Source organism: Nerophis lumbriciformis, linkage group LG11 (genome assembly GCF_033978685.3).
Source record: "Nerophis lumbriciformis linkage group LG11, RoL_Nlum_v2.1, whole genome shotgun sequence".
NCBI classification, from domain to species: Eukaryota; Metazoa; Chordata; class Actinopteri; order Syngnathiformes; family Syngnathidae; genus Nerophis; species Nerophis lumbriciformis.
Genome location: NC_084558.2, coordinates 27,907,968 through 27,925,058, shown reverse-complemented (window position 1 = coordinate 27,925,058; position 17,091 = coordinate 27,907,968). Strand labels below are relative to the sequence as shown.

Genomic DNA, 17,091 nt, shown 5'->3' with positions numbered 1-17,091 from the left:
TACATTAATCTCACTCTGTAAACCAAGGCAGAAACAGCGGCAGCTTTGTACAGAGTGGGTGTGCATCTGGAATGGAATTGTGTTATCATTGTACTTTAAAGTACAAGTAATTGTGGTTTCAGTACCAGCTGTCTAAGAGCAGACAATCAGTAGACGGGCTCTGACGAAAGGCTCAGCTGCCGCTTGTACGTTGAGGACATTAGAGTGATGCACGCTTTTATGTCTCCAAAACATCCCAAAAAGTCAATAGATTGGTCGCTAGTCGCTTTTGAGAAAAACAGTCACTAAGAGGAGTTGGAAAGATACTAGATTTAGCGAGAAAGTCACCAAGTTGACAGCATTGCGCTGAGGTGTGTGTGAAAGAGAGAGACTCCAAGACCTGCCTTAGTTTGCTTCTGATTGGTTAACATTGTGTGGTGCCTTCCGCGGTTGGCTAGATTTAGGCACAATAATTTATGGCTTGGTCTGGGATTGGTTCTTTCTGTCAACCAATCAGTACTCAAACTCCGACATGTCGCGAAGAAAAAAGTCCATTATTATAAAAAAAATATAGAGTAGTGAATGGGGAAATATAAGCGTGAGATACACTATATTGCCAAAAGTATTTGACCACCTGCCTTTACTCACATATGAACTTGAAGTGCCATCCCATTCCTAACCCATAGGGTTCAATATGTCGTCGGTCCACCTCTTGCAGCTTTTACAGCTTCAACTCTTCTGGAAAGGCTGTCCACAAGGTTGCGGAGTGTGTTTATAGGAATTTTCGACCATTCTTTCAAAAGCGCATTGGTGAGGTCACACACTGATGTTGGTCAAGAAGGCCTGGCTCTCAGTCTCTGTTCTAATTCATCCCAAAGGTCTTCTATTGGGTTCAGGTCAGGACTCTGTGCAAGCCAGTCAAGTTCATCCACACCAGACTCTGTCATCCATGTCTTTATGGACCTTGCTTTGTGCACTGGTGCACAGTCATGTTGGAAGAGGAAGTGGCCCGCTCCAAACTGTTCCCACAAGGTTGGAAGCATGGAATTGTCCAAAATGTTTTGGTATCCTGGAGCATTCAAAGTTCCTTTTACTGGAACTAAGGGGCAAAGCCCACCTCCTGGAAAACAACCCCACAACATAATTCCTCCCCCACCAAATTTCACACTCTGCACAATGCAGTCTGAAATGTACCGTTTTCCTGGCAATCTCCAAACCTAGACTCGTCCATCAGATTGCCAGATGAAAAAGCGTGATTCATCACTCCAGAGAAGGTTTCTCTACTGCTCTAGAGTCCAGTGGTAACGTGCTTTACACCACTGCATCCCACGCTTTGCATTGAACTTGGTGATGTATGGCTTAGATACAGCTGCTCGGCCATGGAAACCCATTCCATGAAGCTTTCTGCGTACTGTATGTAGGCTAATTGGAAGGTCACATGAAGTTTGGAGCTCTGTAGCAACGGACTGTGCAGAAAGTCGGCGACCTCTTTGCACTATGCGCTTCAGCATCCGCTGACCCCTTTCTGTCCGTTAACGTGGCCTACCACTTTGTGGCTGAGTTGCTGTTGTTCCCAAACTCTTCCATTTTCTTATAATAAAGCCGACAGTTGACTTTGGAATATTTAGGAGCGAGGACATTTCACAACTGGGTTTGTTGCACAGGTGGCATCCTATGACAGTTCCACCCTGGAAATCACTGAGCTCCTGAGAGCGGCCCATTCTTTCACAAATGTTTGTAGAAAGAGTCTCCATGCCTAAGTGCTTTATTTTATACACCTGTGGCCGGGACACCTGATTCTGAACATTTGGATGGTTGGCCAAATACTTTTGGTAATATAATGTACGGTATGTCAAATATGGCGTGAGAAAGGGTTAAATTGCATGACTATTACACTCGAAGCTTGATTCTTGGCAGACCTGTATCCATGACGTTTAGTTTTATACCTATAAAATTGGCTAAACTGCTAACATGCTAACAGTTGGTATGCCAGCAAGATGGCGTTAAATAACAATATTCATGACTTTAGCTGTGTCCCAATTCGGGAGCTGCATCCTTCCATGGACTGAGTCCATGCGGTCGACGAAGTGTGAGTCCTGGCATGAGTCCTCCAGCAGCAGCCAGAGCGATATGTCTAACCTGCGCAACACTTCAGTTGTCCCTGCACTTACAATTATGTCACACGTATCTGCAGCTTAGTCCCGTGAGGTTGAATAATGGCGAACTTAAGAGAAGAATGTTGAATCGTTTTTTGTGTTTGCTTGGTCCTTTGCCTTATTTCAGAAATGGAGGTTAAGAGCTACCGGCTCAGCCGGCATCTGATTTTCCTGCGGTTAGAGCTGACCGATCATGGGAGAGGGTTGTTATGGAGATGTGTCACGTGTTGACAAGATGTAATTCCTAATTATTAGGTAATGATGGATTTATTTTTATATATCCATGTCCTCCTTGATTGTTCTGCACAGCAAAAACACCCAGAAAAGTTAAACACAAGATCACAATTATTTATAGAGAAAACGTTTTCAAATAACATGCAAATGTACACAAAAACAGTAATACATAATATTGGTACATTGATGCACACATTTACAATGCTTTATTATTCCGGCCACACATTAATTAAACATAATTAAGTCAACTTCTTGCGGTCTAAAAAAGTTAATTAAAAGCTGTCAGACTTCCTGCGTTTAAAAAAACGCTGTGGGCACGATGCTGTCTGCAATGACCGGATACATGGCTCTGCCTCGGGGTAAAAACAGAAGCAAAGAGCACGGAGATGACTCAACATTAGGATAGTGGAAGTCTCGCATTTTAACCCAAATGTATATCACTACTGTCACCCCAACTTGACACTTCTGCTTTAAGATGTTTTAAATGAATAAATAAAGCTATACTTACATTTTAAAGTCGCTCTTTCCACTCCGCATTGCGCCGCCATGTTGAAAATAATTTTCAGAGTTGAGTGCCCAAAGGATCTCTGGATATAAAAGGACGTAAAGTGTACACGGATGAACACACAGAAAAGGACACATTTGTCGGCCGGATTCGATGGACAGTTGGAACTTTTTCGAATTGGGACAGACTTGGCGCACCACTATAATGTCAGCATCCCACAAATCGGCACTATGAAGGATGCAGCCGCCATTTTTTTTTAAAGGCTAAATTGCTAACATACCAACAGTTAGCATGCCAGCAAGATTGCCAAGTAACAATATCCTTGACTTTTAGTTTTACACCTACAAAATTGGCAAAAACACTAACAGTTGACATTCCAGTAGTGGTAGTAACAATATCCATGACTTTTATTTTACTCTATAGCTGTAAAATTGGCTAAACTGTTAATATGCTAACATTTAGCAGGCCAGCAATATATAACATTAAGTAACAGTATCCATGACATTTAGTTTTATACAGGTAAAATTGGCTAAAGTGTCAACATGCTAACAGTTAACATGCCAGTAAGATAGGCTGAAGTAACAATATCCATGACTTTAGGTTTAAAACTCGAAAATTGGCTAAACGATTAACATGCTAACAGTTGGCATGCCAGCAAGATAGTGCAAAGTAACAATATCCACGGCTGTTAGTTCTATACCTATACATTCGGCTAACCTGCTAACATGCTAACAGCTGGTATGCCATCAAAATGGCGTTAGATAATAATATTCATGACTTAATTCTTTTTTTATTAGGCTAAATTGCTAACATATCAACAGTTAGCATGCCAGCTAGATAGCGGCAAGTAACAATATCCTTGACTTTTAGTTTTACACCTACAAAATTGGCAAAAACGCTAACAGTTGACATTCCAGTAGTCGAAGTAACAATATCCATGACTTTTATTTTACTCTATAGCTGTAAAATTGGCTAGCTAACATTTAGCAGGCCAGCTAAATGTTATATAACATATAACATATAACATTAAATAACAGTATCCATGATAATTAGTTTTATACAGGTAATTGGATAAACTGCTAACAGCTGGTATGCCATCAAGATGGCGTTAAATAATAATATTCATGACTTAATTTTTTTTTTTTATTAGGCTAAATTGCTAACATACCAACAGTTAGCATGCCAGCAAGATAGCGGCAAGTAACAATATGCATGACTTGTCGTTTTACACCTATAAAATTGGTGCTAACTACAAGTTTATTTTTATGAATGCTTATTAGATTATATGTTTTATAGAAGATTCTTTTGTTCTTAATTATCGGTGAAAAATATTTGCAGTAATAAATAAATTTATGTATATGAGGTTTATAGTCATTTTCCTACGAAAAATGTAAAACAGACATCTAGGCCTACTGTAAAGCATGATTCTGGTATACACCAAAATGATGAATAGGAACTCTAATTGCCATTCCATTTATGTTTACAACTTACTTCAATGCAAATTCATGGACTAGAACATGAAATTAGGAGACATTCTGAATTCAATTTGAAATGTTGTACTAGCCTTCTTTTTGGTTTTTGTCAAAAAGTTTGCTTTCGTTTAACGCATTTAGGTCCTCGCTCCCTCGGCTCGCAATAACCATTGTGGTTTGCAGTGTTATGTAGCCCGGCCCAGCTGCTGCACACACATGACATGCCGCAGACGGGCATGGGCCCAGCTGGCTGAAATAGTGTGTGTGGTGTCCGGGTGGGGGGACTACGAGGGTGTTTATATAAGCGCTGACTCGCAGGTTTATCAGGTTCACCTAGATAAAAGCATCACAGTTACGAAAGGAGACCTGGTGATCAGCGCTCCAAAGTTATTTAATCTCTGTGAAAAAAGCATGTTTGCTCTCATTTTTTCCTGTACAAATGAATCTTCACACTAGAACATCAAGGTGTTTAAAGCGGGAGAATGACCCACTTTCTCTTATTCGCCCTCCTGAAGGCCACACAGAGTGCCAACATCAATGTTGAAAACTAATTGTTCTCCTCCTGCAACTCTTTTAGGCACTAAAACTAAACTAACGGAACACCATAATTATGTTCTCGTGCAGGTGGATGAGCTCTATGAGGCCTTCTGCATCCAGAGTCGCCTGAGGGATGGCGCCAGCCGCATGAAGCAGGCCTTCACATCCTCCCCTTCCACCAAGGGAACCAAGGAGAGCATCGCTGAGGTTAACCGACGCTATAAAGAGTACACAGAGGTACACATTTTCCAAATAAATGTAATGCAGAATGACCATTAAACATCATGTTAGATACACAGACATTGTGTAGAAAGTCATTCCAGAGGAGGTTTTTTAATATTGTAAACCAATGCAATGAATTGATATGTAGTGTATTTCAAGAAAAACAGCCTCCTTCACAGCGGTCATGTAACCTGTCTCGTCCTTCCCAGAACATGAGCGCCTTTGAGAGTGATCTGGAAAACCTGCTCGGAGAGTTTCACATCAAAATGAAAGGTGAGATTGTTGATTATGATGTTTTTATATGTATTTCATTTAATCATGGACCTGTACATGAGTGTCCTGCTTCCTCTTCTAGCCTCCTGTAATAAAATAATAATACAATAAAATAAAAGCTGTGTTTTTTCCTCATTCTTGACAGGTTTGGCAGGCTTTGCTAGGCTGTGTCCGGGAGACCAGTATGAGGCAAGTCATTGGAATTAATTAATATATATATATATATATATATATATGTATATATATATATATATATATATATATATATATATATATATATATATATATATATATATATATATATATAATTTATGATTATATTTTTGATCAGAAATATCTAACTGAAAAAAGGGTCAGATATGGCAGTGGAAGGTGGAAATTATTTAAAATTACAGCGGTACCTTGGTTTTCGTTACTGATCTGTTTCAAAGGCTCCGTTGAAAACTGTATTGTTTGAAAACTAAAACATTTTTTTCCCATAAAAAACAACATAAATCTAATTAACATCCACCATTTTACATAGCAAATTTAGAATTTTGCCAATATATTAACTTCTAAACAGGTGTGAAATTATAAAAATAATAAGAAATTTTCAAACTGCAATTTTACAGGAAAAAGGGAATCATGCACAATTTACAAAGTCATCATTTTACAAGAAAAATTGCAATTTTACATGATAAAAGGCATTTTTTGCAATTTAAAAAGTCGGGTTTTACAAAAGAAATTCGCAAATTCTGAAGAAATAAGTTATAATTTTACAGGGAAAAAGTACATTTTATAAGAAAAAGGCATAGTTTAACAAAAAAAACAATTCAAGTCATAATTTTACAGGAAAACGTCACAATTTTACAATATAAAAATCATAATTTTCACAAGGGGGAAAAAAATTGCACAAGAAAAATTCGCAATTCTATAAGAAAGCCATAACTTTACAAGAAAATTACATGATTTTTTTACCAAAAACATTGTAATTTGTGAGCAAAAAGGTTGTTGGTAATTTTGCAATAAAAATGTTTACTTTACCAGAATGTCACCATACATCCATTTCTAACAAACCAGGAAACCTCCTTTAAGTCTATATTGTACAAATTAAGTTAAATTGTTTTTTCAATATTTTGGGATGGATGGATACATTAATTATGAAAATGACCCTTTTTAGATAATAATTATAGTTTTAAATTCAGTAAATGATACAAGATGTATATAAATAACAAATGATGCCACTACCGTACTTTGCTACTACTTCTTTCTTAAATTCAGTAATGTTTCTCATTAGATTTATCAAAGTGCCGGTACCTGTTTTATATCCAAGAACATCTGTTTGCTAACGCAACTTTGTTTACATAAAATGATGGATCACACGGATGTGCGAGACAACCTTTGCAGCACAACATGACACACTGTCAAGACTGCATCGGCAGCCTTTCCTGCAATTTGTGTGTTCTGTCTGTTTGCCCCTTCTTCCTAAAAATCCACAGAGAATACACAGTGGAACTCATCTCTTAAGACAATCTTGGCAATGCCAAATACATTTGAAATGTATGAAAACGGAAATACTACTGTAATATAATGAGACTAAATGGTATATTTTTATTTGTGCTAATTACCAGGAATTATATTAATTTATAAAATCACGCATGTTTTATTATTCCATTGTGTATCTTTTTGTTGTCTTCAGATCTTCATGCGGTACGGTCGCCAGAGGTGGAAGCTAAAGGGCCGCATCGAGGTGAACTCCAGACAGAGCTGGGACGGGGACGAGATGGCCTTCATGCCGCTCATCACTGACCTCATTAACATCAAGGTAAGCACTCATCTGACATTGATGCAGCGTGTTTTTTATTGTGTGTGTGTGTGTGTGTTCACAATAATGTGCTTGGACGCGATGCAGGTGACCGAGCTGAAGGGCCTGGCTACTCACCTGTTGGTGGGCAGCGTCATCTGCGAGACCAAGGAGCTCTTCACCGCCATGCCTCAGGTGGTGGCGGTGGACGTCAACGACCTTGGGACCATTAAGCTCAACCTGGAGGTCACGTGGTAGTAAGTAATAGCCCCTTTGCGCCTTCCAATAGGATCCAATTCTAGATTGCAGTTGTGTAGTAATGTGCTGCTTCATACGAGGATGTGTTTCTAATACAGGAGAACCTAGATTTACGGAGTTAATTGGTACTTGAACAGGGTTTGTAAATAGAACGGTTTGTATATTGTATCATTCTATTTAATAGCAAGGCCAAAGAAACAACAATTAGCTGAACTGTCCTCATTTTCAGCCGCCCTGCCGACACACACGCATGCTCATACACACACTGTAACTAGCCCTGTGGTGCACTCACAGTCTGAAATGACAAAACTCTAACTTTTACAGCCATGTTGCTAGAATGATTAGGAATAAAAAGTTAAATCCACTTTACCTTGTCGGTTAATCTTCTTGACGTGCAGCGGAAGGGAGGTGGACGGGAGAGGGCAATGTCGACAACACTACACTCCCTCGCTTGTCCATTGCTTTCTTTGGACTCACAAGATAGCAAAAGGCTTTAAAAAAATTCTAAAAAGCACACCAAGTAGCAATTAGCACAATAGCTAACGACAGCTGCTAACTGCTTTGCTGACTGAATGATTACCAGAGATTGATGCGCCAACCCATGTGCTGCCGGGCACAAAATGGCTACATTGTGAGGCACACAATGGGTGGATGAAATGTCCGTACCACAGCATATACTTTTATTCTGTCCCGTGGTTCGTAGATCAAAAAGGTCACACGAGGGGTTTGTAAATCGAGATTCCACTGTATTTTGACCCTTTCATGTAGCTAAATAATAAAGTTGATTATTACGACCATAAACGCCATTAAACACAAAACATAAATACTCCAATTAACAACCCTTTTCCATTACTGCCGAGTGTGCGGTCTCGCAAGTCGAATCCACCCATGGTTGCTAATTAGCACCGGGTCAAAAAACATAACCAGCTGTGGCTGTAAGCGACCTCCTGATGTAGTTTTTGATTACCTCCACAAGATGGCAGTAGTTGCATTTTAAGTATCATGAGTGGTCAGCATCCCACTTCATGACTGCGTGGCTCTGTTGGTAGAGCGTCCATGCCAGCAACTTGAGAGTTCCTGGTTCGATCCCTAGCTTATGCCATCCTAGCCATGTCCGTTATGCAAGACACTTCACTCTTGCTCCTGATGGGTCATGGTTAGGGCCTTGCATGGCAGCTCCGCTATCAGTGTGTGAACGTGTATGTGAATGGGTGAATGTGGAAATAGTGCCAAAGCGCTTTGAGTACCTTGAAGATAGAAAAGGGCTATACAAGTATACCTCATTGTGAACTGTCCAAGTGAACATTGATAATGTTTCACTGCCCTCTGGTGGTTAGCTTTGAGTCATTACACCCAATAGCAAATCGGTTTTACCCTATGTTTGCTCCCCCTTTGCAGCCCCTTCGACGTGGAGGACCTTACACTGTCGTCGGGCAACGTGAGCAAAGCCACAGCGCTGCAGAGGCGGGTGTCTGTTTACAGCCAGGGCACACCGGAGACCCCCACCTTCCAGGACGCCTCCTTCTTTGTGAGTCTTCCAGGGTTTTCTGGAAGTCGGTTAGCTTTAAATGTCGTTGTTTGAACACAAATGTATTTAACATTTTCCCCCCGAACTAACCCACTACCCCTTTCCGCATTTCCACTTGAACCTCCCCCTCCCCACTTTGTATGTCACTTTAAATGTGCGTCCACTCCCCTTGCTTCTCCTAATTCCCTGCATGTGCGTCATGTAAAGAAGTGGCGGCCATATCCCGTGGAGCGCCAGCGTCTGTCCTTCCTGCACATGCTCAGAGATGCCCTGCTCGAGAAGCTCAGGCGCACTCGCTCCTTTGGGGACCTGGCCTCGCTCCGGCCTAGACCCAAATCCAGTCTGGAGGTCTATGTGAGTGTGTGAGGCACCCTTCCCCCCCACACCTAACACCCCGCTCCTGTGTGCCCACATCCCCGCTTCCAAGACAGAAAGTCACCCCCCCCCCCCCCCCCTGTCGGCTTTTTGTTTGTTTTTGTGTCTGCACGCTTCATCTTTCACTTTCATATTTTCAAACAAAGTCTTTGTCCTTTCAGTCGACTCTACCAGATGACGTTTTTGAAAATGGCGGCTGCGGCATGGCCGAGTGCAAACGGCTCTCGTTCACCTTCTCTGACACCTCAACGTCCACGCCCAGCCCGAGTCCAGCGCCCAGTTCCCACTCCCCGGCCCAGTCCAACCCCGAGATCACTGTCACTCCCCCCGAAACGAACACCTCCCCCTCCAGGCTCCTTGCGGCCAGAGAGGGCTCAATCGCGGAGGAGGATGAGGAGGACGGTGAGACGGGCAGCAGAGGAAGCGCCAGCCTGGCCAGCGACGAGGCGGCCGAGGACTCCGAGTGGGAACGCACCGAGTCCCAACGCAACTCCAGCGGCTCTAACCGCGGCTCAGACGCTCCTTCCTCATGCTCAGACGGGCTTCTGTCGACAGTGGCGCCGGAGGACGTCTTTTTGGACCATGCAGACGAGCTAAAGCCGGTGGAGCTAGACACTGAGGAGTGCGGCAACCTGACACGGCAGCTGGTGAAGCGTCTAACATCATCAGAAATGCAGGGCGGCGGCAGCAACTTCTCTGAGAGCGTGGGAAGCCCGAGCTGGGCCGGAGAGGGAAGCAGGGCCTTTCTGGAGAGCAGCCTGGAGGACGCCATCCACGGGCTGCTGATGACACTGGAGGCGCTGACACATCGCTGCAGGGAGCTGCAGGACCTGGAACAGGAAGTCATGCGACTCGAGGACCTCCTGAAGGTAAAAGAACAAACGGGTCTACAGTTAAAGCAATTTTCTAAATCTTCGCTCTCTTGTGTTCAGTGTCGCCTACCGGGTCACAGAAGTCGCTCGTCCAGCCTCAGCCTAACGGTGGAGAGTGCATTGGAGAGCTTCGATTTCCTCAACACGTCAGACTTTGACGACGAAGACACCGGAGACGACGCTGCTGCCGCCATCCTCAGCCTGTCGTCACAGAGGTCACCAATCTTTGATACCGACGGCGAGAGAATCGGGTGAGTTTTAGATTTGAATAGCTAACAAGAAATCTCCTTTAAGTTCCTTATTTATACTTATTTATTATAAAATTATCCATTATCCTCTTAGAAATCCAGAATCTAACTTTTTATTCAATTAAAATATAAATATTATTATTAGAGATGTCCGATAATGGCTTTTTTGCCGATATTCCGATATTGTCAAACTCTTAGTTACCGATACCGATATCAACCGATACCGATATATACAGTCGTGGAATTAACACATTATTATGCCTAATTTTGTTGTGATGCCCCGCTGGATGCATTAAACAATGCAACAAGGTTTTCCAAAATAAATCAACTCAAGTTATGGAAAAAAATTCCAACATGGCACTGCCATATTTATTATTGAAGTCACAAAGTGCATTATTTTTTTTAACATGCCAAACAGCAGCTTGGAATTTGGGACCTGCTCTCCCTGAGAGAGCATGAGGAGGTTGAGGTGGGCGGGGTTGGGGGGGGCCGGGGTTGAGGTGTGTGTGTGTGGGGTAGCGGGGGGTCATATATTGTAGCGTCCCGGAAGAGTTAGTGCTGCAAGGGGTTCTGGGTATTTGTTCTGTTGTGTTTATGTTGTGTTACAATGTGGATGTTCTCCCAAAATGTGTTTGTCATTCTTGTTTGGTGTGGGTTCACAGTGTGGCGCATATTTGTAACAGTGTTACAGTTGTTTATACGGCCACCCTCAGTGTGACCTGTATGGCTGTTGACCAAGTATGCATTGCATTCACTTGTGTGTGTGAAAAGCAGTATATATTATGTGACTGGGCTGGCACGCAAAGGCAGTGCCTTTAAGGTTTATTGCCGATCTGTACTTCTCCCTACGTCCGGGTACACAGCGGCGTTTTAAAAAGTCATAAATTTTACTTTTTGAAACCGATACCGATAATTTTGAAACCGATACCGATCATTTTGAAACCGATACCGATAATTTCCGATATTACATTTTAAAGCATTTATCGGCAGTCCGATATTATCAGACATCTCTAATTATTATTAATGATAGCATTAATCAATAATGTATTAGTGATAGGAATCTTACAACAAATCACAATTTGATTCCAATTCTTGGGGAGACGACTCGATTCAGATCAAATACTTGCAATATATATTTTGGTATAAAAATATTTTCTTAATTATTCTTTTAAAATTATTTTTTTAAGTGTTTTTCAGGAATCCTTTTTTAAAAAAATGCTTTTTAGGCCATATCCGCCCTTACTTGCTGTGCGCATATGTCAGCAGCCAAGAGGAGCTTGTGTAACCTGTCACCTGTTTTGAAAAGGTTTTATCATTTTTATGTCAAAAATATATAATGTTACAATTGGTTCAAATCCTAGAGTTGATTGTGAAACAAAATGTCACCCCAAGCATGAAATCAAATCATGAGTTATTGTAAGATTCGCATCCCTCATACACAGAGCTATTAATTAATGCTATTACTATTAATAATATTCATGTATTTATTGAATATAAATTAGGGCTGTCAAAGTTAACGTGATAACATGTTAACTATAGGTTTCTTTAACGGCACTCTTTTTTCTTTTTTTCTATTTTTTTTTTACATGTCATTAACGCTCATGTGTCCTTTTTGACCATCGGGATGTTCCACAGCGGGAGGGAATTGGCTGTGTTCACTCGTTACTGATTAGCCACAAGCAAGAAAATAGCGATCAAAAATGGACAAAGAAAGGGATACATTATGGAAATATCAGGTCCAAACCCATAAAAAGTTGTATTCTCGACAAGAGAAGACTATTTATTGCCGTGAGCAGGCTACACTGGACCAAATGCCTGCTGTGCGTGTCGTTTAAAAAGGTGGGGGGTGCTTCATTTCCATGATTAGGTCACAGTAAAGGTACATTGATGAGATTAAATGTAGATTGTTATTGTGACTGCTTTAGTAATGTGGCTTGAAAGCTAAACAGAATTTAAATTTAAAGACGGTAGGCAGGAAGTCAAAAGGGAACTTTCTATTGAGTCGAAAGGGAACTATTGCAAACAGTAAGGTCCGTCTTCAAAACATGTCAAGACACCTTCTCAAACCAATCACACTTAACCGGCTTCAAAAATAATCGCTAAGTTTTACATCTGGTTTAACTCCATTAAAAAAATTCAAATGTATAAAATGTGTTACATTACAATCATGCTTTGTCAAAGATGTTTTGTAAAGTAATCTGTGATATTTGCACCTAAATGAATTCTGCCTCACAATACGAAGGTCCTGAGTAGTCGTGAGTTCAATCCCGGCCTCGGGATCTTTCTGTGTGGAGTTTGCATGTTCTCCCCGTGACTGCGTGGGTTCTCTCCGGGTACTCCGGCTTCCTCCCACCTCCAAAGACATGCACCTGGGGATAGGTTGATTGGCAACACTAAATTGGCCCTAGTATGTGAATGTTGTCTGTCTATCTGTGTTGGCCCTGCGATGAGGTGGCGACTTGTCCAGGGTTACCCCGCCTTCCGCCCGATTGTAGCTGAGATAGGCTCCAGCGCCCCCTGCGACCCTGAATGGAATAAGCGGTAGGAAATGGATGGATGAATTCTAGTACATCAGTTGAGGAATATGGTGGGAATATTTCTGGCAGGTTGATATATTGCGCAAATTATTTTATAACATATAAAGAAATAAATAACTCCTCAGTAACAAAATGTTAAACAGGCTGAATTTATAATAAATAGAGAAGGTTAAGCGATTGTCATGCAGCAATATGAAGGTCATTAACTTGTACAACATGTAATGTATAAAAATATCAGAAGCATTTATTCAGGTAGAAATATTACAGATTACATTTCCAAACATCTTTGACAATCAAAGCATGATCGTAACGATCCACATTGTGTGTTATTAATGCGTGAAACTGGTATCCAAACATGGAAGTGTAGGTCTTAACGTCTGAATGCAAGTGCTCCTACAGCAGGAATACAAATTCTGTATTCCTACAAAACACAAAATCTGGACCAACATATAATTTTTTTAATCGTCATTAAAAGTGTGTTAAGGTCCTTTTTGTGTTGAGCTGTTTAAAAAAAACCCACAATGTTTAAAACAAATTTTGTTAAAGCAAACTAATTGTCCAGTTATAGTAATAAAAACTTGAAAATGATCTATCTATCTGCGATTAACTTTAGTTAACTTTAAAGACAAATTGTGATTAATCACAATTAAATATTATTTTTTTGAGCACTCCTACTGTGTATACACTTGATGGAGGACAACAAGCATCAGGCTTCGCTAAACATCTTAAAAATATAGCATAGAGCTCAGCATCTGCTTTGATTTAGATTTTCTGGCCACATTCTAGCGTGATGTCGCCGTTTAAATGTGATTGTAATGTTAGCATGTAGCTCTCATGGCTATGCTAGTTTTACTAACGTTTAAGTCTTTGTGTTATGTTGTTTTATGTGATCTATTACATACTTTTTCCTATCATGTTCGGCTGCCCTCTAGTGGCCAGCATCCAGAAGCACGGGGCCACCTGAGCGAAGCCCTGACCGAGGACACCGGGGTGGGCAACAGCGTGGCGGGAAGCCCCCTGCCGCTCAGCACGGGCAACGAGAACCTGGATGTGGCAGTAGTCATCCACCTGCAGTACTGCAACCACCTGATCCAGGTAGAAAATACCTCACCAGTAACCTCCTAGTAACCATACATGGACGCTAATTGGCACGTGAATGACAGCTGCTGACGGGAGCGGTGAGCACGTGGCGGCGGCGTGGCGTTCTCCTCAAGCTGTCCGCTCAGACTCAGCTTCTCGAGGAGCTGGCAGAGGTCATTGTGGACAAAGAGGAGGCGGTGACCTCAGCGGCTGATGGTGGGTGTCAGAACTAGCACTAATGCATACTTAGTACTTTATAATGCAGAGGTCTTCAACGTTTTCCAGGCCTACGCTGATGGGGAGAAAGAGCAGGAACCACCTACTTATATATTTTGTATAAAGTTATGATTGTATTTTGCATTAAACTGGTCCTTAAGGTACCATGTTATTGTGCAATACTAACAATATTCAAATAACAGTATTGTGCTGCTAATAGCACCACAATAGTGTTGGCTCAATGTTCATATGGACTTAAAGACATAACAATTGTGAAACTTTTTTTTTTTTTTAATGGAGTCCAACATGTACTGTATATAACAATTATTTTTTCATGTTGTCTTTTTATATTTTCACATTGAACTACATTACCGCGTGTTGGCTCAATGTTCATGTGGACTTAAAAACACACAAAGACATAACAATTGTGAAAAAATTACAGGGAGACATGAAAAATCTTTTTTTTTTTTAAATCAACCAAAAATTACACGGCCCTCTGAAGTACATCTGCGGACTCCCTGGGTGTTGTGGATCCCCTGTTGAAGACCTCTGTTTTAATGTGTACTTAATAGTTATCTAATGGATACATCATATGATGACTAATGTTTTGTTGTGTCCATGTCAGTCCTGCCGGGGCTAGCAGAGCGCGAGGCTTTGATGTCTCTGTGGTCTGAGTGCAGCGGGTCCGCCGGACTCTTCCACACCACACTTGACCGAATGTCGACCCGCATGACGCAGCGCTACACGCAGACGCTGCAGGAACTCCGTTCTAACGCAGGTTTGTGTTGTCGCCCCTTCAACTTGACGCAAAGTTGTGAGTAACTGTAACCCGTGTGTCTCTTCCTGCTCCGCAGTCATCTCTTTGGTGGTAGGCGACATGGCGGACTGCAGCGACCTTGTGGACTCCAAAAGTCCCACCGCCACTCTCTGTCAGGACGTCATCACCGTCTTTCAGTTCCACAGTTACGTGGTGGAACATGAAGTTGGAGACATGGGCACACACCTGCTCCACCTGGCCTGCGAGGGTAAGCAATCATGGTGGGGATGCAGGACACCGACTACTGTGATGGTCCTCAAAATGTGTACAGCAAGTACCACCACTACTTGAATATGGTTTCATATTTGTTTATACACAAATTTAAATTGTATGGTTATTTTATGTACCGTAGACTCCTGCTGTTTGTGTGGTTGACGTTGCAAATGATGAAAAAACTAACGTACCTGCAAAAAGCATACAGTGTACACCATTGTACTTAGGGCTGCACAAATAATCCAATCACGACTGAATGAAGGTGATGGTTTGTCTGAATAAGGCGAGGAGACTCGAATCAAAGATTAACAATTTATTCTACAAATACAGTACAAAGTCTGCCGCGCTCTCTCTCGATTGTCTCTCTGTTTACATGCATATATTTGTGTGTGCGTGTGCGCGTGCGTATATACTTAGTTTAAGTATCATTATCACGTACCATTATCACTGAAGGTTGAGGCTAAACATTTGACACACTGAGAGCAAGCCAGGAGCAGGCATGCTTATAGCTAGGCTTACCGCTAAGCTTGCTTGAAACAACACCAAGAAATAAGTGAAGTTTAAGAAGTGTATATGCAAGTGCCTGGCAGCAGAAAGCAAGCAGTTATTAACAGGAAATTAACATGTAGATTAATAAGAGTAGAGAGAGGATAATATAACAACAACAGTGGGTGTGTTAGCATTGCACATAACTGTGGTGCATTCAAGGTCTGCAGAAGAACGCGCAAAAGCTAAACGCTCGATGAGAAACATTATCGATGACAGAAAGTTGTGGGCTTCCTGATGCAGACTCTGACATGAAGGCACTCAATCGCTTTTCTCAACGAGAAGCGGGTGCCACTGTGGGCCCCTCCACCATCTCAAAGTACAGTTGTTTGAGGACATTTTGAGAAAAAATGACAAAAAGTCGCTATATTCTTGTGCTTTCAATGTTATTTTACAAACCCTGTTTTCATATGAGTTGGGAAATTGTGTTAGATGTAAATATAAACGGAATACAATGATTTGCAAATCATTTTCAACCCATATTCAGTTGAATATGCTACAAAGACAACATATTTGATGTTCAAACTCATAAACTTTTTTTTTTTTGCAAATCATTAACTTTAGAATTTGATGCCAGCAACACATGACAAAGAAGTTGGGAAAGGTGGCAATAAATACTGATAAAGTTGAAGAATGCTCATCAAACACTTATTTGGAACATCCCACAGGTGTGCAGGCTAATTGGGAACAGGTGGGTGCCATGATTGGGTATAAAAACAGCTTCCCAAAAAATGCTCAGTCTTTCACAAGAAAGGATGGGGCGAGGTACACTCCTTTTGTCCACAACCGCGTGAGCAAATAGTCAAACAGTTTAAGAACAACGTTTCTCAAAGTGCAATTGCAAGAAATTTAGGGATTTCAACATCTACGGTCCTTAATATCATCAAAAGGTTCAGAGAATCTGGAGAAATCACTCCACATAAGCGGCATGGCCGGAAACCAACATTGAATGACCGTGACCTTCGATCCCTCAGACGGCACTGTAACAAAAACCGACATCAATCTCTAAAGGATATCACCACATGGGCTCAGGAACACTTCAGAAAACCACTGTCACTAAATACAGTTGGTTGCTACATCTGTAAGTGCAAGTTAAAGCTCTACTATGCAAAGCGAAAGCCATTTATCAACAACATCCAGAAACGCCGCCGGCTTCTCTGGGCCCGAGATCATCTAAGATGGACTCATGCAAAGTGGAAAAGTGTTCTGTTGTCTGACGAGTCCACATTTCAAATTGTTT

General features: G+C 41.4%; 1 protein-coding gene across 6 annotated transcripts in view; it reads left to right on the top strand.

Annotated features, from left to right (window-relative positions):
- The window catches only part of ripor2 (RHO family interacting cell polarization regulator 2), a 137,706-nt gene that overhangs the window by 113,481 nt on the left and 7,134 nt on the right, over positions 1 to 17,091 (top strand). For 5 of the 6 annotated variants that reach the window (XM_061966928.2, XM_061966927.2, XM_061966930.2 and 2 more), the window contains exons 7-19: positions 4,971 to 5,120; positions 5,315 to 5,378; positions 5,524 to 5,567; positions 7,057 to 7,182; positions 7,270 to 7,418; positions 8,818 to 8,947; positions 9,155 to 9,301; positions 9,484 to 10,191; positions 10,255 to 10,445; positions 13,912 to 14,074; positions 14,143 to 14,275; positions 14,901 to 15,053; positions 15,130 to 15,300. In XM_061966928.2, coding sequence (XP_061822912.1) covers positions 4,971 to 5,120; positions 5,315 to 5,378; positions 5,524 to 5,567; positions 7,057 to 7,182; positions 7,270 to 7,418; positions 8,818 to 8,947; positions 9,155 to 9,301; positions 9,484 to 10,191; positions 10,255 to 10,445; positions 13,912 to 14,074; positions 14,143 to 14,275; positions 14,901 to 15,053; positions 15,130 to 15,300 — 2,329 coding nt within the window. The remainder of the gene's footprint in view (positions 1 to 4,970; positions 5,121 to 5,314; positions 5,379 to 5,523; positions 5,568 to 7,056; positions 7,183 to 7,269; positions 7,419 to 8,817; positions 8,948 to 9,154; positions 9,302 to 9,483; positions 10,192 to 10,254; positions 10,446 to 13,911; positions 14,075 to 14,142; positions 14,276 to 14,900; positions 15,054 to 15,129; positions 15,301 to 17,091) is intronic. The other variant, XM_061966929.1, reaches the window with a different exon arrangement.